General features: G+C 34.7%; 1 protein-coding gene across 5 annotated transcripts; it reads left to right on the top strand.

The window, feature by feature from the left end:
• Positions 1–1,181: 1,181 nt before the first annotated feature.
• On the top strand, positions 1,182–23,691 carry LOC114256147 (uncharacterized). 5 transcript variants are annotated; one of them, XM_082893537.1, is made up of 6 exons: positions 5,867–5,933; positions 6,358–6,398; positions 6,493–8,571; positions 16,202–16,297; positions 22,130–22,295; positions 23,218–23,691. In XM_082893537.1, the coding sequence occupies exons 3-6, from the start codon at positions 8,442–8,444 to the stop codon at positions 23,450–23,452; spliced, it is 627 nt and encodes a 208-aa protein (XP_082749663.1). In that variant the 5' UTR covers positions 5,867–5,933; positions 6,358–6,398; positions 6,493–8,441; the 3' UTR covers positions 23,453–23,691. The 5 variants fall into 5 exon arrangements, 2 of the variants coding, with proteins under 2 accessions (XP_082749663.1, XP_082749664.1); XR_014343491.1 differs by lacking the exons at positions 16,202–16,297; positions 22,130–22,295; positions 23,218–23,691 and adding an exon at positions 1,236–2,308 and having other exon boundaries at positions 5,873–5,933; positions 6,493–6,819; XR_014343490.1 differs by lacking the exons at positions 5,867–5,933; positions 16,202–16,297; positions 22,130–22,295; positions 23,218–23,691 and adding an exon at positions 1,182–2,308 and having other exon boundaries at positions 6,493–6,819.
• The last annotated feature ends 460 nt before the right edge of the window (positions 23,692–24,151 follow it).

Here is a 24,151-nt window from a genome sequence, read left to right as displayed (position 1 = left end):
CGGCCATGGAGAAAACCATCCCACTTGGTTTAAGCAGTGGGGGAGGGTGTAAAAGGATAAGCATTATCCTTAGGAGTATGAATCCTAGGAGGACTCTGCAAGTAGAAATACAAGTCCTACTAGGATTATGCCACGGGAAACTTATAAAAGCCCACAAACATCACCTTGGAGGAGGTAATTGAACATAATCCTTTATGAGAACTTAGAGCTTTGTCTATTTGTCAAGCTTACTGACTTAGGCATCGGAGAGGTTTCCGGCACACACCCGCCGGCTAGCTCACGTTTGTGTTTTCAGGTGATAAAGCGACGTCGTACGGAGGAGCGTGGACTTGGTCAACAGGATTATACGAGGAGAATTATTTCCTCCCCGTACAATTTTCATCAAATTTAATTAAAAAATCATCTTCGATATTTTATATATTTAAATTTCGATCAAATTCTAATTTGATAAAGAATTTTATATATTTAAATTTTGATCAAATTCTAATTTGATAAAGAATTTACTAAATTTTTAATTTGATAAAAAAAAATTTGTCTCACATATGCTTGTTTGGTTTGAGTTTTTAAAATTATTTTTTGAAAAAATAAAAATTAATTTGACAAAAATAAGTATTAAAAATATATTTTAAAATTAAAAAAAATTACCTTCTAAAAATATAAAAATAATACAATTTTTTTATTTCTTTATATAAAATTAATTTTTAGTTTAAAAAAATTAAATTAACTTTTTAAAAAACAAACCATGTCTATCTAGGGTGGTCATTCATCGAGCTGGGCCAACATTTGTCCAAATTCACCAAACTATATAAATTATAATTCCTAAATCTATTCATCAAACTATATACATAAGTTCTTAAAAAAAACTAAGCATCAGAGTATCTATTATTTTTTTATAAATAAATAAAGGCTTATCAAATTAACAGTTAAACATTTAATACCATATTAATTAAAATATTATAAAATCCTTTAAATTAAACACAATTATAATTCTATAAATTCAAAGATATAAAATTATATTTTGAAATCTTAAAAAAAATAAACGGTCCAACGGCCGATGCCCATCCTGCCTATCTACATATTTTAATTGTTTTTCGAATTAAAAAAAAAATAATAAAAAAAAAAATAATAAAAATAAAATTGGAGAGAAACCCTCGTCCCATGTTATGTTGGGTGGTTGGGCCACGTGAGGCGAGTAGAATTTCTCGGCTTCGATCATTTAAATAGACAGAGGACAAAACATAAGTGTTTTTCTCTTCTGTAAATTTCTGTGTCTCTCCTCACCTATAGATCGATCGAAAACATGGCCTCCGCCGGAGGAACCGTCGTGGACGGCGGCCCACGGCTCTATTTCTGCTACCAATGCAATCGGACGGTCACCGTCACTCCCTCTCCCAACACCGACCTTCTCTGCCCTTCTTGCGATGGCGACTTTCTCGAAGAATACGAAGATCCAAACCCTAACCCTAACCGTCATCTACCTCTCGACCCTTTCTCTCCCTTCTCCGATCCTCTCTCCGTCTTCCTCAGTGGTTTCCCTCTTCTCTTCTCCTCCTCCTCTTCCAGTGACCCCCAAAACCCTAGAAACTTCCCCAACTTGTTCTCTCCAACTCGATCGTCCTATGCCCAAGACCCTCACATGTTCGACCCCTACGCTTTTCTCCAGAACCACCTCGCCGCTCTCGCCGCCGGCGGTGCCAACATCGAGTTCGTTGTCGCCAACAATACTTCGTCGGAGCAAGGGTTTCAGCTTCCGGCGAACCTCGGCGATTACTTCGTCGGCCCAGGGCTCGAGCAATTGATTCAGCAATTGGCCGAGAACGATCCGAATCGATACGGAACACCGCCGGCTTCGAAGTCTGCTGTGAATGCGCTTCCGACCATTACTGTTGATGATGGATTGTTGAGTTCTGAATTGGCTCAGTGTGCTGTGTGTAAAGATGATTTTGAGCGTGGTATGGATGTTAAGCAAATGCCTTGTAAACATGTTTACCATTCTGATTGCATTGTTCCGTGGTTGGAATTGCATAATTCGTGCCCGGTTTGTCGGTTTGAGTTGCCGACAGATGATCCTGATTACGAGAATCGAACTCAGAGGGAAACTGGTTTAGGAAATACAAATGCGGTGTCGGGCAGTGGTGACGGAGGGTCTCCAGGTCAGCGGATGGTGGAGCGGAGGTTTAGAATAGCGTTGCCGTGGCCGTTTGGGGCATTTGGGTCTCCGGAGTCAAGTGGCAGCGGAGATGGTAACAACAGTAGCAACAATGGTGGAGGATCAAACACAGGTGGTCAGCAAAATTGAGCCTCCCAGGTAGTTTTCTCAGAGTAAACTGCCACTCTGTAGAAAAAATTGAAACTCTGTTAGTAATACCTTCTTTTTTATTTTTTATTTTTTTTAATCTCTAATTGATTAAATATTTGAAATATTTATCAAAAGCTCTCTTTGTCTCTAATTCCTGCTATTATAAATATTCCATTTTTGATACTAAAACTATGATATGTTTGTTGGTTTGTTTCTATTAGCTTTTTAATGTGTGTGACTATTTATGGAAATAAATGTTTGGAGCTAACGTAGGGTTGGTAGCTGGAGAATGAAGGTAATAGTAATTATGATAAATTATATTTCTTCTATTGAAAAACTTAGCATGGTACTTAGGCTTTTTGTAATAGGTTTCTGTATTTTGTTAGTGCTGTAATTGAATTTGGAGAAAATAGATGCAATCTTTTATAGTGTTACATGGATTGATGCCAACAAAAAAAAAAATTCAGCTTTAGTTTAGGTAATTGATTTAATTTTTCTAATAGGAAAGTATTAAAAACTCTATTCATCAATCGCTGGCAAGGTTCTGAAAAGCGGTTGCGGTCGCCGTAACGGTGGCGGTGACGCGGTTGCGGTTGCGGGGTGTAAAGGCCGTAGTGTAACGGTTGCGGTAACCGGAACCGTGAATTTTTTTATTTTTTGCACAATTTGAAAAAAACTTACCGATACGCATATTTTTTTTCCATAATCATATTTATTGGGTTAAAAATAAATATTGATCAATTTTTATAAATTTTTAAGTATGATCCAATATATTTCATATTTTTAAATCACTATAAACTGAATTTTTTACATTTTATTTTAATAATTAATGACTTTATATTTTACAAAAAATCAATCACTAATTATTATATATAAGATAAATAATGACAAAAGTAAAAAAATAAATAAGAGCCTAAATATATATATATATATATATACATATTTTAACCAAACCAAATAGATAATAACCACACTTATTATTATTATTATTATTTTCAAATAATATATAGATAGACACACACAAACAAAATGGTTTAGTGATAGCAGCTGAATAGAATAGCATACATCTTATAGTTTCAACAAATCAATAATATGTTCTTCATCTTCCCTCTTCTTTCTCTCTCTATCTCTTGCTCCTCTATTTTCTCTCTTTATCTTCCCTCTTCTCTTTATCTCTCTTCTCACATTTTCAGTTTTTTTTTGTGTTTTTTTGAAAGAAACAGTTTGGAACCGTTACGTAACGGTGCGTAACAGGCCGTTACGGCTGTTACGGCACCGTTACGACCGCTACAGCAGCCGCTACGGTCGACGCACCTGTGAATCTCAATCACACTGCAAAAGCGGCCGTAACGGGTGGCGGTAACCGCCAAAACCGTTACGTAACGGCGTTACGTAACAGTTGCGGCCGCTTTTTAAAACCTTGATCGCTGGTAATATGATGACATGGAGATCACGTTATTGCAACAATATCTTAAATGAGATGAATAATGCTACTTTCTGGTCTTGATTTTGTCTGTTGGTAACTGACATAAGCACCAGTTACGATATTCTTTTACCTACCTAACGTGCTTTGTATTTATGAGCTTCAAATTCAAAGCAAAGTGTTTTGAAGTTGAGTATACTTTTGGTGTGCAAATAGCATTTTTCATTTCAATTGTTATGTTTGATTTATCTCCATTTTCCTTTGTGCTCCTTTTTGCTACCAGATAGTTGAAGGCATACCCAATATGTTATTGGGATATTCTTTATCAAATTTTTGCTTGGATGTTCTTTTTTGTCAAAATTGATTTACTATTTAGTTTGCCTGCCTTGTGGTGAGGTTTTGACTCACGGAAATCAGCTTCTTTTGTTGTCTCTCCCTTGTGTCAGTAATTCTTTTGGTCCATGCTTTCAGGTCTTTCCTATATTCAGTTCAGCTTTTATGAAATATATTCAAATATGTATAGTACATATCTTTTAGTTGTAGTTCATGTCCTTTCTCGTCTAATACCACTACTAGTTCAGTAAGCCAGCTGGACTTAATTGGTCACTCAACCTATATCTTAGTACTCAAAGCCTCTGGTTCCTTTTTGTTTTCGTTTTTATTATTGTTATTATTATATTATTTATTTTTTATGCCATCTCATATTTTAAAACCCAAAACTAGTTGCCACGTCATTTATGTTCCTACGCGTGAGTGTAAATCTTATGGAGGTGCAAACTTCTGATAGTCCATGAACAAATAGGTGCATGAGTCTCAAAAAGGCATGTAAGCAATGCTAAATATTTGTTCTAATAAATGACCATGGTTATGCATCGGTTGCCTACCTTTTGTCCTCATAATGAATGAGGCTTCCAAATAATTATTCTTAGGTCTGATTTATTTGCACTCATGATGTGTTAAATAACCAATTTGTTTCACCTGATTTGGGCTTATTTCAATTTCTTCACAAATATACTGGACATTGGGAATTGAATTTTGCAGGATGGAATAGAACAAACTCAAAGCCTCTGGTTCATTTTTGTTTTCGTTTTTATTATTGTTTTTATTATATTATTTATTTTTTATGCCATCTCATGTTTTGAAACCCAAAACTAGTTGCCACGTCATTTATGTTCCTAAGCGTGAGTGTAAATCTCATGAAGGTTCAAACTTCTGATAGTCCATGAACAAATAGGTGCATGGGTCTCAGAAAGGCATGTAAGCAATGCTAAATAATTGTTCTGATAAATGGCCATGGTTATGCATCGGTTGCCTAACCTTTTGCCCTCATAATGAATGAGGCTTCCGAATAATTATTCTTATGTCTGATTTATTCGCACTTATGATGTGTTAAATAACCAATTTGTTCCACCTGATTTGGGCTTATTTCAATTTCTTCACAAATATACTGGAAATTAGGAATTTAACTTTGCAGGATGGAATAGAACAAAGCATCATATGGCGTTTCTCTTTTCTTTCCCCACTTTTCCACTCTTCCTCTTCCTTTTCTTCCCTACTTTGCCCTCTGCTGGGATAAAAGGTTTCTTGCAGGTGTCAAAGTATGTTCTGGACTTACTTTGCTGATTTAGGTGATCGGCTGATCGTATTATGACAGGAAATTATTATCGTTTTGATTATTATTAGGACCCGATCCTGCGATTGTGTTATGCTTTAATGAGTCTGTAGAGAAGAGTGATGCTATTCAGGCTTGACCAGGCTCTCCGACTAGAGTCTCACCTAGCTGGGCTGCTGTTGTGGTCAACTGATACGGAACCCATGTCAACCTATGGAAGCATTAAAAACATACCCCCCAAAAAAAGATGAAGATGAAAAACAGATGAATCAAAATGTTTGGCATTCCCTGGTTCCTTTGCATTGTCTTTTCCATTGTACGAAAACCCTAGATCAGTTAACCGAACCTTCCCAAAGCTATAAAAATTGGTTTCACATTGTAGGTACAGATTGAGTTTGTTTACTCCGTTTCATGACTTTCGAATCGATACACGCCTTATATATAAGTATAATCATCTCATCTCAGGACTCTGGTGTAGGGCTTTTATAAGTAGTGTCAGTATTTCATTTCCCCATTTGTTATTATAAATGCATTTCAGGGTATACATATGTAGAGAGAGAGCAGGAGAAGAAGATGTTGATTGACTACTTGACTCAATGGTAAGACAGTCTGTCCGAAACAACTTACATATTGAAAGGGGAAAAAAAAAGTAAAGAAAGATAATATCAGTTCGACTTAACATACGGCTTAGCCACATTTGCTGCTAGTACCTACTTGGTTTGCTTATCATTTACCTTGTGCAAAATTGTCTGGTAGATTGCAGTGTTGTATTTATAGTTATTTGAGTTAATTGGCAGTCAAAAGTATATAAACTTAAATGTGCTACATTCAGTTATATGTAGCTTTTGAGTTGTAAATGTTTGATGAATACTTTTTACTCTCTCTCTCTCTCTCTCTCTCTTGGATGGTGAATTTCATGTACTATTGAAGGTTGCATTACTTTTGTTGCACTTTTTTGCTGTTAATCTAAGTAGTCTATAAAGTTCACTCACTGGCTTGGCCTTATATATTTTTCAAGTGCAGCTTGCTTTGTTTTGGATGGTGAATTTCATGTACTCTTGAAGGTGCATTACTCTCTTTGCATTTTTTTCCAGTTAACCTTGGTAGTCTATAAAGTTTACTCGCTGGCTTGGGCTTATATATTTTTGTCAAGTGCAGCTTGCATCATGTGTGACAAAAGGATGTTTGATTACGACAGTTCGATCTCAGAAATCCTCTTAAAAGTGGAAGAGTGGGGATTTCATTGTGAAACCATGGATGGGTACAGGATTTATTACAATGAAGACTAAGAACAACTTAAGCCTTGATGTTGTTGCCTAATGTACATTATACAAATGTTTGTACTTCATTAGTCTGGTGATTGGTTTTTTTTCTTCCTTTCTTTTCTTTATTTCTCGACTTTGAATTTTTTTGTCATGTTACATATAACCTATCATTGAGATGTTTTTTGATTGCTTTTATCTATTCTGATAAAAAATTTGATAATCTTTGAATTTTGGCATGTTGGAAGACATGATTCTTTGCCTAATTAGTTGTTGAAGTCTAATTGGAATGGTAAACACAGGCCATGGTGACTACCAAGATCACTAGATAGATGGCTTCTCCAAGAAAGCTGGAGTCTAGTTGCATCATAGGCACCAATGGTAGATGATGTTTAAGGCTAATATGGAGGCATTGAGGTGTTTTTGGTATGTCTCTATGGTGCTGTTTGGTGCAGGTTATAGAGTTGCTTATTAACTTTAAACTTGAGAAAAGTTGCAGCAAACAGGCCTTGTGTTCTCTGCCGGTGCAATTACTCAAGAATTGTCTGATAAATACTTTGGTTTTGGACTTTCCAAAACTATCTAAGGCTTGTTTTGTATTGCTAAACTAGCTAGTCAAGTGATCTAGGGAGCTCATGACTTGGCCAGACCTGTTCTAGCAGTGAGTGTTGATCTTGAAACTTTGGTCAGATTCTCTTTATTTTTTCAAGTTCATCCATTTTTTTGGGCCATGAAAGATATTCTAATGTCATGTTTGGTTCATGGATTTGTAGAGGAATTTGAAAAGGGATTTGGAAAAAAATGTGTAAAATGTAGATAAAATATAGTGAAATGTCGTCATATTTCATTTATATTTTTGTTTTCTTTTTTCGATTTTTTTTTTCACAGTTATGAACCAAACATGACTTAATGAACACAGAAAAATGAAATTTAATAAACTGAGTTTTTTTTTTTATTGAGAAAATTACAGTTCAGTGGATTGTTGGAAAAATAATTACAAAATTATTGAAAATTTTATGATTTTAATTATTAATATTGATAATTTTTTTTGGCTAATTTATAACTAGTTATATAAAAATATCTTGATATGTAATTTTTCCCTTTTTTTTTCTAATAAATGAAAATGTTATTTTATGAATTTGTTTTTTCAATTGAAAATCAGTCTCTCCCCCTTTCGCATATGACGTTCACATCTCCAAATGAAGAAATAAGGTTTGTGTTTTTTTCTTTTTTTCATAGTTTTGGTTCAAATGAGGTAATGAGAAAAGCAAAACACATGACATCAAGATTGAGATTTGTGTGGATAACTTTAACTTGTGTGGTGTCAAAAAATTTTATTTATTCAATTTATATTGTGACAAATTTCTATTCTTAAATTAACACTCTGATTAGTTATGAGTTTTGAAAATAATTTTTATATTTTGTTATTTCTAATTTTTTTTATATTTAGTTATTTTTTTTAAATATACATAATGTAAATGTACCTTTAAATTTATTTATTTTTATTTTTTTTGTGTTTTGTGATTTCTAATAATTTTTTTTATATTTTAGTTAACTTTTTAAAAAAATATACATAATGTAAATGTCCTTTAAAAAAAAAAAAGTTTTACGAAGAATTTTTTTTTAAAAATTAATGAATATAAAAAATATGAAAATATATTAAGTTTTTGTATTTAGTAAATTTTTAAATTTTTTATATATATTTGGGTTTTTTAGGTGTATTTAGGTTACTTACATTAAAAAATTAAAATATATAAATTAAAAACTCCAAAACTTGTGAAAAAAACCACCTGTAAATTTTGATTTTTAATGTAAAGATTGTTTTGATAATTGTGTGTTTTTCATATGCGTGTGCGAGAACGGGTAAACCAAGAAAAGTCGTCGATTTACAAAACAGACATGGAAGCGGCGAAAGGCGAAAGAGAGAGAGCAGCAGGAGCAGAGTCCCCAGTGGCCGATGATTCCCAGCAAACAAGTACGTAAACTCTTCTTAATTCCTCAATTTCATCTATATTTCCATCGAATTTACATACTCAAACAACACTCACGTATACAATCTCATCCCTCAAAGAGAGAGAGAGAGAGAGAGAGAGAGAGAGAGAGAGAGAGAGAGAGAGAATTTTTCGATGCTGTCCATGAATGGTTCTGTGGTGAACTAAGGTTTAAATAAATTAAGCTTTTGTGCGTAGGGTTTTAAAAGTTACAAAAACATGTTGTAGATTGAAATTGATGTGATAACTGATAAGGGTTTTGTTTTAAAACTAAAGCTATTTGTTGCAGTAATTGCTGACCACTAGATATTGGAACTTGCAAGTATATCTGTTTGGTTTCTGTTTTTTGAAAAATACATTGAAAACTAGTTTGGTGAAAATAAATACCAGGATGATGTTTTTGAATTTTCAAAAGCTATTTTTGCTCACACAAAACATCAATAGTGTTTTTTGAATTTTTCTTTATTTTTTCACCAATTTAGTTTTTTCATGGAAAAAATTAATGAAAGCACCCAAGTTTTAGGAAACAGTTTTAGGGTACGTTCGACTATGAGGATTATACCATAGGATTGGAATTGTTAGAGCATCTCCAAGAGGCAAATGGAGAGAATTAGGCATTTTGCCTATTGAAGCTGCATTTCTAGGGCTCCAACGCATGAGGCAAATGGTGAGGCATTTTGCCCATTCTCGTTTTGGCTCTCCACAAGTAGCCAGCATCCATTGCTAGGCAAAGCACTCTTCCCGCCATCTGTTCCAGCCCACTGATCACAGTATGGCTTTCTTTCTCTCTGATAGGCAACCTCAGAACAGGGCCAAGAACATCACCGACCTCCCTTAATTTATTCTTTCCTTCTTGCTCAATCTTGAGATTGAATTTTGTGAGTGAAATTCTACAAAATTAAGGAACCTTCGGTTCTCGATGGTGTAATCAACCGATTGCTCGAAGTTCGGGGCCGACCAGGGAAACAAGTGCAGCTTTCGGAGTTTCTGTTTGGGTTTCACTTTTGAGGGTTCTGTTTTAGGTCAAATTTAATTATATTGAACTGGGTTTGGCTTGATATTGATTGTGTGTTGAAGTGGGTTTCACTTTTGAGGGTTCTGTTTGGTTATTTTTTATTTTTTATTTTTTTTTTGTCCACTTGGAAATCTATTGATTTCTAGAAATGTACTGCATTTAAACATATTTGCTTCTCAGTATGACTTGCCGTCAGTGAGCACAATTTTTTTTATATCAATGATTATAATTTTTTTTTTCCAAAAATAAGTTAGGGATTTATTGACAAAAAAAATTTATTCTAAATATCATTAAAGATCATCGATTAAAAATAAATCACTAGTGATATATTATTGAAAGCACCTAAAGTAGTACAAATATTTTTGAAAACACACTCACTAAAGCATATAAACTAGTACAGAAATCAAGAAGAACCAACTAGTACTTCTCACAAGGAGTCTCCATATAGTGTCTACAAGTGTTCGACCAAGTCCTCTTTGAGTTTGGAGTGAGTTCCTCTATCTCTGATGCGATGATGATTTTGAATAAATTTAAAAAGTTCTGATGTACACTCATGCGACACTGGTGGAAGACTTTCACTAATTGTATCATAATTAAAGTCTATTCCATTGGCATCCCTCTCATCTTCAACAATCATGTTATGCATTATTATGCATGCCATCATAATATCTTCCATTATTTCCGTTTTCCAAAAACGTGCAGGTCCTCGCACAATTGCGAAACGTGCTTGGAGCACACCAAATGCTCGCTCAACATCCTTCCTTGCCGATTCTTGAGCTTTTGCGAAATATATTTGCTTATTCCCTTGTGGAGATGAGATTGTTTTGACAAATGTTGCCCATTGCGGATATATACCATCAGCAAGATAGTATCCCGTTGTATAATCATTTCCATTGATTGAGTAATTGACTGGAGGAGCACAACCTTGAGTAAGGAGTGAAAATACAGAAGAACGATCTAATACATTGATGTCGTTATGAGATCCGGGCATCCCAAAAAAGGCATGCCACATCCATAAATCTTGAGAAGCCACAGCCTCTAAAATAATAGTTGGTTCATGAATGTGACCAGAATACATACCTTTCCGTGCAGTAGGACGATTTTCCCACTTCCAATGCATACAATCAATGCTCCCTAGCATACCAGGAAACTCGCGATTGCTTCCCATCGCTAATAATCTTGAAATATCATCATTGTTAGGACTCCTCAAGTACCTCTCAGAAAACATTGCAACCACCGCCTTAATAAAGTGTTTTAGACTCTCTATGGCGATGCTTTCACCAATTCTCACATAATCATCCACCGAATCTGCTGCTACTCCATAAGCGAGCATCCTCATAGCAGCTGTCATTTTTTGAAGGGAAGACAAACCAATGATTCCAACAGCATCTGTTTTCTGGACAAAATATGGATCGTATGCTTCCACAGTAGATAGAATATGAAGAAAGAGAGATCGATTCATTTGGAATCTCCTCCTGAATAAATGGGCAGGATATATAGCTGTTTCTGAGAAGTAGTCTCGATAAAGTCTCTCATGGCCTTGAACTCGATCGCGATAATAACTGCATGGCCTTCAATGGAACCACTACGTCTTCTCGAACATCTTTCTCTATTGAGTCGCTCTTCTTCCATTGCAGCTATCGTTATTAGCTGCAATTTGTCATCACTGTCAAAGTCGTTAAGAATCATTTTCATGGTATTGCGAGCCATGGTAATTAAAAAATAAATGAAGTTGAGAAATATAGTTCAAATTGGTAAAAATGAAAGAGCAAATCCTTTTTATAAACAAAAATATATGACCGTTAGGAATATGTCCGTTACAGAATATTGTCGTTAGAGATAATACCATTTGAAAATATGACCGTTGAGAGAATATTAACCAAACCAAACCAAACGAAGCCTTAAGTCCCATCAAATGGGGTCGGCTATATAAATCCTTCTTCTCCACGCGGCCCTATCAAAGGCCATTTCATTGGTCAAATTAAGTAGATTCATATCTCTATTTATAACGCTAGTCAACGTTAATCTAGGCCTACCTCGTCCCCTAACACTTCCATCTACCGTTACAGCATCGCATCTCTTCACTACTGCCTCTGTTGGTCCCCGTTGAATATGACTAAACCATCTCAAACGATTCTCTCTCAACTTATCTTCTATCGGTGCTACTCCTACCCATTCCCGAATACACTCATTCGTAATCCTGTCTTGTCTAGTCTTACCACACATTCACCTTAGCATCCTCATCTCAGCCACAGTCATCTTATCTACATGTTGTTTCTTAGTTGCCCAACACTCCGTCCCATACAACATAGCTGGTCTAATAGCCGTTCTATAAAACTTACCTTTGAGTCTAGTAGGTATTCGTTTATCGCACAATACCCTAGACGCACTTCTCCACTTACACCATCCCGCCTTAATCCTATGGGCCACATCTGCATCAATCTCTCCCGCTGTTGTGATAATTGACCCTAAATAACGAAAATGTTCACTCTTAGGCAGTTCTTGGTTCTCAATCTTCACTTCTCCTCTGCTTTCATTGTTACTGTTACTAAATTTACACTCCATGTACTCTGTCTTAGTTCTGCTTATCCGAAATCCTTTAGATTCAAGAGCTTTTCTCCAGATCTCCAACTTTGTGTTAACTCCTTCTCTAGTCTCATCCACTAACACAATATCGTCTGCAAAAAGCATACACCATGGCACGTCATCCTGAATATTTATCGTCAACTCGTCCATAACTAAAGCAAAAAGATAAGGACTTAAGGTAGATCCTTGGTGTAACCCTACAGTGATAGGAAATTCATTTGTTTCTCCAGCTGGCGATCTAATAGTGGTCACCACCCCTTCATACATGTCTCTAATCACGTCAATGTAGCCTTTTGTCACCCCTTTCTTCTCTAACGCCCACCATATTATATCTCGGGGCACTCTGTCATATGCTTTCTCAAGGTCGATAAACACCATATGAATGTCTTTTTTCTTTTCTTTATACTTTTCTATTACTCTCCTCAAAAGATAGATCGCTTCCATTGTTGACCTACCAGGCATAAACCCAAATTGATTCTCTGACACCTCTGTTATGTCTCGCAATCGACGTTCCATCACCCTCTCCCACACTTTCATTATATGACACATTAGCTTAATTCCTCTATAGTTGTTACAATTCTGGACATCACCTTTATTCTTATAGATTGGCACTAAAATACTCTTCCTCCACTCATCTGGCATGTTCCTAGTCAACAAAATTTTACTAAACAACCTAGTCAACCAAGCAACTCCCTTTTTACCCAAACACTTCCAAGCTTCAATAGGGATATCATCAGGTCCTAAAGCCTTATTTGATTTCATCTTCTTAAGTGCAATCTCCACTTCAAAATTTCTAATCCTGCGATAGAACCTATAGTCTTGGTTTATCGTATTACTGATTATTTCTTCCCCTATTGTCGTACTTCCATGTTCCTCATTTAATAGTTTCTCAAAATAATTCTTCCATCTTTCCTTAATCTCATCGTCCTTCACTAATACCTTAGAATCCTCACTCTTGATGCACTTTACTTGATTAAAATCTCTTGTTTTCCTCTCCCGCATCTTAGCAAGTTTGTATACAATCTTCTCTCCCTCCTTACTATCTAGTCTAGTGTATAGGTCATCATAAACTTTCAACTTAATCTCTCTCACTACTTTCTTGACCTCCTTCTTAGCCAATCTATAGCTCTTAAGGTTTTCCTCAGTTCTATCCTTCTGCCACTTTTTAAAGCACTCTTTTTTTGCCTTAACTACCGCTTGGACCTCTTCCCTCCACCACCAAGTTTCCCTAGAGCTGGGTCCCGTTTCTTTCGACTCTCCAAGCACTTCCCTTGAGATTCTCCTCATACAATTGGCCATCGAATTCCATATAGTGTTAGCCCCACCTTCTAAGTCCCAAGTACCTTCCTTATCCATTCGATTCTTAAATATTTCTAGTTTATCCCCTTTTAAGTCCCACCATCTCGTCCTACGACGCCCACCATCCTTCCTAGCTTGGTATTGCCCTCTAAAACATAAATCTAGTATCAAAATCCTATGTTGAGAGACCAGACTCTCTCCAGGAATCACCTTACAATCATTGCATTTTAGGCAGTCTACTTTTCTCACTAAGAAATAATCTATTTGGCTCTTAACTAATCCACTCTTAAAGGTTATCAAATGCTCATCCCTCTTCTTATACATAGTATTAGCCACCACCAAGTCAGAAGCCAACGCAAAATCTAAGATTCTCTCTCCAGCCTCATTTCTGTCACCAAAACCGTATCCACCATGCACCCTTTCATAACCTACTTTATCTATGCCCACATGGCCATTAAAATCTCCACCTATAACCAGGTTCTCTCCTATGGGTATCTCCTGTAAGATCTCATCCATTTGCTCCCAAAAATCCCTCTTAGTCTGATCATCTAACCCTACTTGAGGGGCGTAAGCGCTAATAATGTTCACTATATTCCCTCCAATAACTAATTTAACTAGCATAATCCTATCTCCTTTCCTAATGACCGCCACCACACTTTCCACAAGACCCTTGGCAATTATGATTCCTACCCCATTCCTGCGTCTATCCTTACCACTATAATAAAGTTTAAAACCAGTATCCTCAATTTCCCTAGCTTTCTCTCCCGTCCACTTAGTTTCTTGTATGCAAGCTATACTAACTCTCCTCCTAATCATAACATCTACTAATTCCATCGTCCTACCAGTTAAGGTTCCTATGTTCCAAGTGGCTATCCTAAACCTATAGTCTTGGACTAGCTTCTTTACCCGCGCTCGTCCAGAAAAACGCGGAAACCTTTGCCCATTTTTCACCGCACTCAGGCGTCGATGCGGCGCCCCTTGCTCACTTTTCGAAACACCCGGAGGCAGGCGCAACGCGTCACTTGAGGGGAACGACCTAGCATTTAAACGATTGAAAATATGACCGTTGAGATAATATGATTGTTGGAAAATATTTTTTTATAAATAATTTAATTATATATTTTAAATAAATAAATATTTGCAAATGCCACGTCAATATATGCAGCATGTCATAAAAAGATTATTTATTTATTTATTTATTAATGTTTATAATAGTTTTCTTTTAAAAATTAGTTAAGTTAGTTTGATTGGTTTCCTAAAATAAAGAGTATGGTTGGTGTATACACTAGCTAAACTAGTTAGGCAAAATAAAGAAGGTAGTTTTCTGTGTACTTTGCAGAGGCATTTTAGAGAGTATGGTTGGAGATGCTCTTAGTCCATGGAATCACAATTCCATATTTGTTTGCAAATTTTTTATGAATGGTAAATTATCAATAGGTTCTAATAGTTTGACTTAATTTTTATCAAGTCCTATTGAATATAAGTCCTAGTAAAATTATCGCTAAAAATAATTTTTTTGTGACGATTTTTGTATGTCACTAAAAATTGACAATTAGCAACTTTTTTGTCATAGTTTTTATAAATTATCACTAAAACTTACAATTAGTGACTTTTTTGTGACGAATTTTTCAAATCGTCGTTGAAAGTTAAAAAAATTAGTGACGATTTTTTTTTAAATTGTCGCTAAAATTTATAATTAGTGACATTTTTTGTGACAAAATTTTCAAACTATCATTGAAAATTAACAATTAGTGACGTTTTTTAATAGTGTTTGATGAAAACTATCATTAATTATCATAGGACCTATTAGACAATAAGTCTATCTATTAAGACCTACACGTAAGTCCCTCTATTATTAACCGGATTATAATCCGACGAAATTGGTGAATTTTTAATATTGAGAGAGGCTAAGGACCATAATTTCAAGTATGAAAGAAAAAAAATAAAAATAAAAACATAATAAATAGTTATCTCACTAATTTAATTAGATAACTAATCCTACACTAATTCATGGGATTATCAATCCGTTCACTATTATTCATGTTAATCAAACAAGCCCTTAAGTTGTTTTCTAAACTTTTGAAAACTGTTTTCACTCAAGAAATGAGAATGGCTAGTTTTTTCGAACTTCTCATTGCTTTTGTTTTCCAAAACACCAAAATCAAAAACAAAAGACACAAACAATGAAAATTAAAATGGTACCAAACTTGCCCCACCTAAGAATAATTTTTAAATGTTGAATTAAAGCCTAGGTTTTGGAATGAAAATAAAAACTAAAAATAAAAAAATTACAAAGAAAAGAAAAGAAAAGAAAAGGAAAGCAATGGCCAATTGTGGTTTGAATAGATAAACAAATATGTTGTATAGCAAGAGGAGGATAAAATGAGGAAAACAAAAAATATAGTAAGGTTGTATTGAAAGAATATATAGACATCTGTCAGTTGTTGTTTTTTCATAATTCTAGTAGTGTTGAATCTCTAAAGAATTAAACTTTGATCCAAATACCACGGACATATTCAAGTTGGCCTCGTTAAAACTTCGGGGGGAAAGCAAGACAACATAGAAAGAAATGGTTTGTGAAGAGGAAAAAAGTTTTCTTTTCTTCTTATTTTTTTGTTTTGTGTACTCTTGATGCATATTTCTCTTTGAGAACCGCCTCTCGACATTCAGAGTGAATCTCTCAATCTGATTCACTATTGAACTCCCCAAAATAGGGAAAACAAGTGACCAACAGATGCATCAACCAGATGCGAAAGCTAAGGAAGACAAAAAAGAAAGGGCAGGGTCCCCAACTGATTCTCAGAAGACAAGTGAGTTTACTTTCTTTGCTCAACTTCATTTGGTGAATTATTCATACATACATATACATCACAGTTTTTAGTAGGAAAAATCAGTATCTCCTCTCTCTCTAGTTTTGAAATGCTAAATTTCCCTGTGTATTATCAGTGCCCCGAATTTTTTTTTCTTTTCTTCTTTCCCATGTTGTTGTTTGTTTCAATTTGTGTAAGTCGAATTTTGGTTTGTTAGTAGATGTAACTAAACATATGTTTTTTTATCTATATTGAGAAAGCATATAATAGAGTGCAATCTAGTGGGTGTTAGAGAAGAAATGGGTGACAAAAGGCTACATCGATGTGATGAGGAACATGTATGAAGGCGTGATGACTACTATTAGATTGCTAGCTGGAGCGACAAGTGAATTTTCAATTACTGTGGGGTTACACCAATGATCAACCTTAAGTCCTTATCTTTTTACTTTAGTTACCAATGAGTTAATAAGAAATATTTAGGATGATGTGCCATGGTGTATACTTTTGCAAATGATATCGTGTTAGCGGATGAGATTAGAAAAGGAGTTAACACTAAGTTGAAGCCTTGGAGAGAAGCACTTGAATCTAAAGAATTTAAGATAAGCAGAACTAAGACAGAGTACATGAAATGTAATTTTAGTAATAGTTAATAACAATGGAAACAAAGGAGAAGTAAAGATTGAGAATCAAGAACTACTTAAGAGTGAACTTTTTTGTTATTTAGGATCGATTATCACAATGGCAAGGGAGATTGGAACAGATGTGGTCCATAGAATTAAGGCGAGGTGGCTTTGCGTCTAGGTACTGTGCGATAAACGAGTACCCACTAGATTAAAAGGAAAGTTCTATAGAATGGTTATTAGATTAGACCAACGATGTTGTATGTGATGGAATGTTGAGCAACTAAGAAATAACATGTAGATAAAATGAGTATTGCCGGGATGAGAATGTTAAGGTGGATGTGTGGCAAGATTAGAAAAGGCAGAGTTAGAAATAACTATAGTTGTAAATGGGTAGGAGTAGGCTAGTGTAGTAAATAGAGAGATGGATCTCTTTAATTTGACTAATCAAATAGCCTTTGATAGAGTCGAGTGGAATAGAAGGATTCATGTGGCCGACCCCATTTCATGGGACTTAAGTCTTGATTTGGTTTGGTTAGTAGATGTAACTAAACAAGTGTCATTGAGGTTCTCATGTCTAGATAAATTACTTTATGAATAACATTCAATTTGGAAAACTACGTAAATATGTTTAAGGCTATCAGATCATGAGTATTATTTCTTTTAAGAATGGAATGGATGAAATTAATTGAATCAAAACAGTTTTAAACTTATATCACATTTATAAGCAGTTTGTTTTTCCTTTTTGAAGTTCTAGTGTAAATATTAATCATAGCCACAGTGACGTGGGCTAGTGTAGTAAATAGAGAGATGAATCTCTTTAATTTGACTAATCAAATAGCCTTTGATAGAGTCGAGTAGAGTAGAAGGATTCATGTGGCCGACCCCATTTCATGGGACTTAAGGCTTGATTTGGTTTGGTTAGTAGATGTAACTAAACGAGTGTCATTGAGGTTCTCGTGTCTAGATAAATTACTTTATGAATAACATTCAATTTGACTAACCTAAATTGACGTGGGCTAATGTAGTAAATAGAGAGATGAATCTCTTTAATTTGACTAATCAAATAGCCTTTGATAGAGTCGAATGGAGTAGAAGGATTCATGTGGCCAACCCCATTTCATGGGACTTAAGGCTTGATTTGGTTTTGTTAGTAGATGTAACTAAACTAGTGTCATTGAGGTTCTCGTGTCTAGATAAATTACTTTATGAATAACATTCAATTTGGAAAACTATGTAAATATGTTTAAGGTTATCAGATCATGAGTATTATTTCTTTTAAGAATGGAATGGATGAAATTAATTGAATCAAAACAGTTTTAAACTTATATCACATTTATTAGCAGTTTGCTTTTCCTTTTTGAAGTTCTAGTGTAAATATTAATCATAGCTAAATTGACGTAGGCTAGTGTAGTAAATAGAGAGATGAATCTCTTTAATTTGACTAATCAAATAGCCCTTGATAGAGTCGAGTAGAGTAGAAGGATTCATGTGGCCGATCCCATTTCATGGGACTTAAGGCTTGATTTGGTTTGGTTAGTAGATGTAACTAAACGAGTGTCATTGAGGTTCTCGTGTCTGGATAAATTACTTTATGAATAACATTCAATTTGACTAACCCAAATTGACGTGGGCTAATGTAGTAAATAGAGAGATGAATCTCTTTAATTTGACTAATCAAATAGCCTTTGATAGAGTCGAGTAGAGTAGAAGGATTCATGTGGCCGATCCCATTTCATGGGACTTAAGGCTTGATTTGGTTTGGTTAGTAGATGTAACTAAACGAGTGTCATTGAGGTTCTCGTGTCTAGATAAATTACTTTATGAATAACATTCAATTTGACTAACCTAAATTGACGTGGGCTAATGTAGTAAATAAAGAGATGAATCTCTTTAATTTGACTAATCAAATAGCCTTTGATAGAGTCGAGTGGAGTAGAACGATTCATGTGGCCAACCCCATTTCATGGGACTTAAGGCTTGATTTGGTTTGGTTAGTAGATGTAACTAAACGAGTGTCATTGAGGCTCTCATGTCTAGGTAAATTACTTTATGAATAACATTCAATTTGGAAAACTACGTAAATATGTTTAAGGCTATCATCAGATCATGAGTATTATTTTTTTTAAGAATGGAATGGATGAAATCAATTGAATCAAAACAGTTTTAAACTTATATCACATTTATTAGCAGTTTGCTTTTCCTTTTTGAAGTTCTAGTGTAAATATTAATCATAGCTAAATAGGCGTGGGCTAGTGTAGTAAATACAGAGATGAATCTCTTTAATTTGACTAATCAAATACCCTTTGATAGAGTCGAGTGGAGTAGAAGGATTCATATGGCCGACCCCATTTCATGGGACTTAAGGCTTGATTTGGTTTGGTTAGTAGATGTAACTAAACGAGTGTCATTGAGGTTCTCGTGTCTAGATAAATTACTTTATGAATAACATTCAATTTGACTAACCTAAATTGACGTGGGCTAATGTAGTAAATAGAGAGATGAATCTCTTTCATTTGACTAATCAAATAGCCTTTGATAGAATCGAGTGGAGTAGAAGGATTCATGTGGCCGACCCATTTCATGGGACTTAAAGCTTGATTTGGTTTGGTTAGTAGATGTAACTAAACGAGTGTCATTGAGATTCTCATGTCTAGATAAATTACTTTATGAATAACATTCAATTTGGAAAACTACGTAAATATGTTTAAGGTTATCAGATCATGAGTATTATTTCTTTTAAGAATGGAATGGATGAAATCAATTGAATCAAAACAATTTTAAACGTATATCACATTTATTAGCAGTTTGCTTTTCCTTTTTGAAGTTCTAGTGTAAATATTAATCATAGCTAAATTGACATGGGTTAGTGTAGTAAATAGAGAGATGAATCTCTTTAATTTGACTAATCAAATAGCCTTTGATAGAGTCGAGTAGAGTAGAAGGATTCATGTGGCCGACCCCATTTCATGGGGGACTTAAAGCTTGATTTGGTTTGGTTAGTAGATGTAACTAAACGAGTGTCATTGAGGTTCTCGTGTCTAGATAAATTACTTTATGAATAACATTTAATTTGACTAACCTAAATTGACGTGGGCTAATGTAGTAAATAGAGAGATGAATCTCTTTCATTTGACTAATCAAATACCCTTTGATAGAGTCGAGTGAAGTAGAAGGATTCATGTGGCCGACCCCATTTCATGTGACTTAAGGCTTGATTTGATTTGGTTAGTAGATGTAACTAAACGAGTGTCATTGAGGTTCTCGTGTCTAGATAAATTACTTTATAAATAACATTCAATTTGGAAAACTACGTAAATATGTTTAAGGCTATCAGATCATGAGTATTATTTTTTTTAAGAATGGAATGGATGAAATCAATTGAATCAAAACAGTTTTAAACTTATATCACATTTATTAGCAGTTTGCTTTTCCTTTTTGAAGTTCTAGTGTAAATATTAATCATAGCTAAATAGACGTGGGCTAGTGTAGTAAATAGAGAGATGAATCTCTTTAATTTGACTAATCAAATACCCTTTGATAGAGTCGAGTGGAGTAGAAGGATTCATATGGCCGACCCCATTTCATGGGACTTAAGGCTTGATTTGGTTTGGTTAGTAGATGTAACTAAACGAGTGTCATTGAGGTTCTCGTGTCTAGATAAATTACTTTATGAATAACATTCAATTTGACTAACCTAAGTTGACGTGGGTTAGTGTAGTAAATAGAGAGATGAATCTTTTTAATTTGACTAATCAAATAGCTTTTGATAGAGTCGAGTAGAGTAGAAGGATTTATGTGGCCGACCCCATTTCATGAGACTTAAGGCTTGATTTGGTTTGGTTAGTAGATGTAATTAAACGAGTGTCATTGAGGTTCTCGTGTCTAGAAAAATTACTTTATGAATAACATTCAATTTGGAAAACTACGTAAATATGTTTAAGGCTATCAGATTATGAGTATTATTTCTTTTAAGAATGGAATGGATGAAATCAATTGAATCAAAACAATTTTAAATTATATCACATTTATTAGCAGTTTGCTTTTCCTTTTTGAAGTTCTAGTGTAAATATTAATCAGAGCTATTTTTGTATTTGATCACTTAAGTCAGTCGTACCCATTTAGCAATAGAAGTTTTCCTGCTTCAATCAACATAATGTATTTCTTTGGCCCTACTGATCCAAATATAGAGCAGATCTGCCCACAATATCACATACGCAACAAGTATTATTTTGCCGTCTAAAGAAACAAACCATCTAAAGTTTTCTCAAGTGATTGATGACAATAGAAGGAGAAAGAGAGCGTAGGTCTCCAGCAAACAAGTTGCAATATCATTCTTCGTCGACTTCATTTGTTTAATTAAATGCCATATTTATGTATCACTTAATCGAAATTCTTTTTTAATTTGTAAAGCCTTAATTCCATTGTTCTTTTTCAATGTTGTAACGCCTCTCTATCTCTCTCGGTTTTTTTGCCATAATTGTTCAGGTGTTTGTATACAATTCAATTGGTTAATTTGCGAAGAGATACAACAGTTCATCAAATTTGTTGTCAACTTTATATTAAACATGATTGTGACATAAGCATCAAGGAAATGTGATTTACCCACTCTTCGATTCTAAGAATCTAAAGGCTAACAATTTGCAAGAATTACTTGCTAGTTAAATTTAGTAAAAATTACAAATACAACCCCCTAAAATTTACTTAAAATACGAATTACCCACTATGGTTCTAGAAATTACATCATGCACCCTTAAAATTTTTAATCGCGTAATAAATGACTCATTTTATTAACAATCATTAAGTCAATTAACAGTTTTTAATGATGTTATAAATATATTTCAAGTAATAGTTTTAGTAATTTTATTATTGTGTGGGAGGGTTATTAGAAATTTCTATATTGTGTGGGAGGGTTATTAGGAATTTCTAAAACCACAAGGGACAATTCATCTTTTAAGAAAATCTCAATGGTGCATTTATAATTTACTCTTAAATTTACTTTCCTTTATTTGGTCCTTTGTTGCAACTTTAATATATCACCCCTCTTGTTCTATTTCTTTTCATTTTAAAATCACTGTTCACATTCACAGTTAAGTGTTTACAGTGCTTGAATTCGTTATTTAAGTAGTGGTATGTCGTATGAGTTCTAGTAATATTATAGTTGTAATTGGAGTTAACATTCTTATGAGGCTGCATTTGATACATTTCTCAGTTTCCGATGATGATGAAATAGACTACTCCATCAAACCAGAATTCTATGATCCAAATCTTGATGACAAAGATGAATTATGGGTTCAAAAGCAAAGGAAAGGTCATTATTCTGATGCTGTGCTTAGCTGCCCAGCTTGCTTCACTACGTTATGTCTTGAGTGTCAAAGGTATGTAATTGTATCTATAAGTTGGTATAATTTTGGGTATTTTATATTTGCTGTCAAGGAGTTGTTTCATGATGTGAGTTTTGTTTTCTGTGATTATAGTTGTGCGGCGAGCTGTAGAATTAGGAGAGATGCTATAGAATTAGGAGTTCTGAGTTAGGTAGGGCTAAGACAATAGGAGAGGGAGATTGAGTAGGCTGCTGAGAATAGGCTTAAGAGTTAGCTGGATGAAATGGAAAAGTAATTTGAGTATTTTTGCGATCATAGATTTCTTGCTACATTGAAGTAAAAATTCTATATGGAACTATAAGGATAGCTGTGTTGTTTTGTGTTTTGGTCAGGATAAGATTAGGCAGTGGAACTCTCTCTCTCCTGATTGCATGACTGCTTTAGAAAGCACCCTATGATTTTGAAAACTTCAAATGTGTTATGCTTTATGCGATACATAGATTCATTTAGCCCATTCGAGGAAAGTCAATACCTACCTATCTCTTCTTTCCATGGTTTGTGCATTTTGACTAGGGGTGAAGGTTTGTAAGATGTGTTTTTTTAGGGAAAAATTTACTCTCATTTTTAATGTTTAGCAACTATCAGTAAATGTTTTTTAATGGAAAAAACATGACACCAAATTCAAAACAAAGATAGAGATTAAAATATCCTTTTTTGAATTCAACAATTTGATCACAAAAGAAGGATGGGGATAAGTCCTTCAACCTTTGTAAAAACTTCTATAGATGGAGTGCCTTTGTTTTGAAGAAAGAGGACTTTCATCAAAGCTTGATCATCATTTACACCACCACGAACCTTTTGTTAGATTACTGCGCAATCTATTGTTTTGCATTTTGAATCCTTGTACAAGGTTTTGGAATTTGACGCTTCATGAATTAAGTGGTGGAATTTGTGACCGACTGTATGGGTCTTGTAGGCATGAAAAATACGTGACCCAGTACCGGGCAGTTTTTGTTTCCAACTGCAAGATCAAGACTGATGAAGTGTCGCCGGTAGGTCTGAAACGAAAACGGGGCAAAAGGAGGATTGAATATGGAGACGGTGGTGAAACATTTAAGCCAGTATGCTGCTCAGTTTGTTCAACTGAGGTTGGAGTAATCGATGAAGAGGAAGTCTATCATTTCTTCAATGCTCTTCCAAGTGAATGTTGATTTCTTAGGTTTAACAAAATTTGAAAATTTGAAGATGGTTCAAAATGCAATTACAACAAGGGCCTGTCATTCATTCAGGCAAGTCTCCTACCTAGGATATGCCTCCTTCCCTAACATCTTGGGCTTAAGCTTGTGAATTGTAATGTTTTTTGTGCTTGTAAAGCTTTCCTCATTGCAAGAAGATCAGTACTTTTGTGCCCACAATTTATTATTATTATTTTTTTTTTGAGGAGTACAAAGTGCAGTTTATATCATCGAACCGAACCTAACCTAACCTAACCTAAAGTGGAAGGGATTGTGTAAGGGGCAGCCTACAAAGATCTCAATCCATTGAGCTTCATGGATATCATGCCCGGTTGGGACTTGAACCTCCCTTCCCTCACGGTACTACTTCGATATTGGTTAGCCAAGAGTATTTAGCCTTGTAAGGTGGTCCTTGTTGATTCACACGGGATTCCACATGTCCGACAAAGTGGCTTTGATACAATATTCACAACAAACGGATTTTCATCGAGACATAATCAAAGGTTCAATGCAAACCTTCAACTTTCCGTACAAGAAAATTGCTCTCACAATAACAATTTTGGTTGGTGGTCACTAACCTGCCCTTCACAGCTTATTTTTTTAAGGATTTAAGATTGATATTTAAGCTCATAAGGTGAGAAGTAGATAACTTTTTAGGTCTGTCCTGACCGCCGT

Source organism: Camellia sinensis, chromosome 11, assembly GCF_055761805.1.
Source record: "Camellia sinensis isolate YWXY chromosome 11, ASM5576180v1, whole genome shotgun sequence".
NCBI lineage: Eukaryota > Viridiplantae > Streptophyta > Magnoliopsida > Ericales > Theaceae > Camellia > Camellia sinensis.
This window is presented reverse-complemented; position numbering and strand designations above follow the sequence as displayed.